The 2168-nt window shown below is 41.1% G+C and overlaps 1 protein-coding gene across 1 annotated transcript; it reads left to right on the top strand.

Annotated features, from left to right (window-relative positions):
* Positions 1–907: 907 nt before the first annotated feature.
* Positions 908–1743, top strand: LOC131254086 (uncharacterized). Its single transcript, XM_058255107.1, has 2 exons — positions 908–996; positions 1120–1743. The coding sequence occupies exon 2, from the start codon at positions 1320–1322 to the stop codon at positions 1740–1742; it is 423 nt and encodes a 140-aa protein (XP_058111090.1). The 5' UTR covers positions 908–996; positions 1120–1319; the 3' UTR covers position 1743.
* The last annotated feature ends 425 nt before the right edge of the window (positions 1744–2168 follow it).

Raw genomic sequence — 2168 nt, 5'->3', positions numbered from 1 at the left:
CAGTCACACCATACTTTATGAATTTTCACCACAATAAGTCAACTTTCACATTATGTGTCGTTAAATACAGAATGTTATCGTTGATTTAATTTCTAATTCATCATTGCAAATGACAAACCCTTGCATAAGGGATTCGGCGAGTCGGCCCCTACCATCTCATGCAGATGTTCATTGACATGGTGGTTTGATAGTGTGAAGAGGGGGTTGGAGAAGAATAACACTAGATTAAATATATTTAGGCAGGCCCCATTCTCATTTTTATTAGACATTCCATCATTTAGGTTTATAGGAGCCATTTTTCACGCACTTATTAACAGATATATAGGCAACCTTGTATTCAAGATACAGGGGAACCATATAAAATTTACTAAGATGGACTTCACCCTAATAACAGGGCTGAAGACTGGTGATCTCTATATACCCAATATCCATCGTTCGAAGAAGTCATTAAGAGACAAATACTTCCCTAAATATCCTATCCTAAAGAAACATGTACAGGAGGTGTTCAATAGGATAGTTGATAGCAATAAGCACGAAGATGTCGTGAGGTTAGCCCTAATATTATGTGTAGAGTGGTTTGTTAGGGGTATCGACACGAATATTAAATGCTGTAAAGAGTTCATTGACCTTGTCGACTCATTGGAAGACTTTAATATCTACCCCTGGGGTAGTTTGGCCTACCAAACGATGACAGAAGGGATCGAGAGTGCCTTCATGGCATCCCAAGGGCCTCATTACAATGTCACCGGTTGCATATTTTCCCTACAGGTAAGGATTCTTTCCTTGTCTATTTTAATTCATAGTTTATAGCAAATTATATTTATTTAACATCATCTTGTTATTTCATTGTAACAGATATGGGCCGTTGAGAGAGTACCAGCTCTCTAACAATGTATAATTTCATATGTTCCCTTCCAATTTCCACGAATCATACAATATCGGGGATGGAAGCTTCCAAGGTATAAGAAGATTCATGAAATTATAGAGAGTAAAGATGTAAGTCAATTTCTATGAAGCTAAGTGGTCACTCATTTAACTATATATATTTGTGTATGTGTGTGTCTCTGTGTGTGCGCGTGTGTGTTTCTGTAGCATGAAAATGAAGATGTTCTCTTGCAGGCTGAGATCATTGTTAACTTAGAGCCGACCACAGAGGAGTTGGAGACGGAGTCCGTTCGTTTGGCCCGTGATATATTTGATGTAAGATGTCAGAAACGTCTTCCTTTATGTTGATATTTTATATTTAATTTGACATGTTATATAACTGATACATACATTGCTTCATTCTGTAAAGCACTAAAGATGAAGATGATGAAGATATGGAGGAGAAATCGGGACAGGGAGAGGGGGAAGAGGGTGGAGAGGGAGAAGAAGGGGGAGAGGAAGACAATACTGGTGATGGAGAGGGAGAGGGAGCGGGGTTGCAACTCACTGGGGAGTCGATGGAAGATAGGGAGGAGCTGGAGGTGCAGAGGCTTCAATTGGAGAGAGAGAGGGAAGAGTTGAAGCTTCTCGAACGCACACTAAAAGAGATAGAAGAATCGATTAAGAGGGAGAGAGAAGTAGTACTCAATGAGGTTGAACTAATGTTGAAACTGAAAGAAGCTTTGAGGTTAGAGAAGGAGGAGTTGAATGAGAGGGAGGTTTTGAAGAAGGAGAGGGAAATGCTGCTGAGGGAGAAGGAAGAATTGAAGAAGGAGAGGGAAGAGTTGGAGGAGGGTAAAGTGGAGTTGAAGAAGTAGATGGAGGCTTTCGTATAGAGAAGATTCGGTTCTGGAAGGAGGACTGTGAGAATCAGAAGAAAGAGTCTGAGAAGGAGGACGAGGATGCGTTGGGCGTTGATATACGTGAGAAATCACTGCAATCCATTCCATTATATACGAGGAGACCTAAGAGGGTGCTGAAGTCATCTGTCTACAAGTGTTCTCCATTCATTTCTATCTCTGCCGTACAAACCACTCCAAGTAACACCGCCGACGATGAGAAACAGAGAGAATTTTTGACTTCTCCGATACCCCTTCAGGCCATGATCGATCCACTTAGGGTAATATTGCAGGACGAACTCCATGAATTGGAAAGCTGGGCCAACGCAAACAAAGAATCACCTGAATTTCGATGGTTCAAGACCATTTGGGAGAATAATGCTTGGGTTGACAGCGTGGTAAGAA

Source organism: Magnolia sinica, chromosome 8, assembly GCF_029962835.1.
Source record: "Magnolia sinica isolate HGM2019 chromosome 8, MsV1, whole genome shotgun sequence".
Lineage (NCBI taxonomy): Eukaryota > Viridiplantae > Streptophyta > Magnoliopsida > Magnoliales > Magnoliaceae > Magnolia > Magnolia sinica.
The sequence above is the reverse complement of the archived record's forward strand: the minus strand, read 5'-3'. Positions and strand labels throughout refer to the sequence as shown.

Coding starts and splice junctions, on each gene's coding strand:
- LOC131254086 (XM_058255107.1), top strand. CDS start 1,320: ATGGAGGAGAAATCGGGACAGGGAGAGGGGGAAGAGGGTGGAGAGGGA.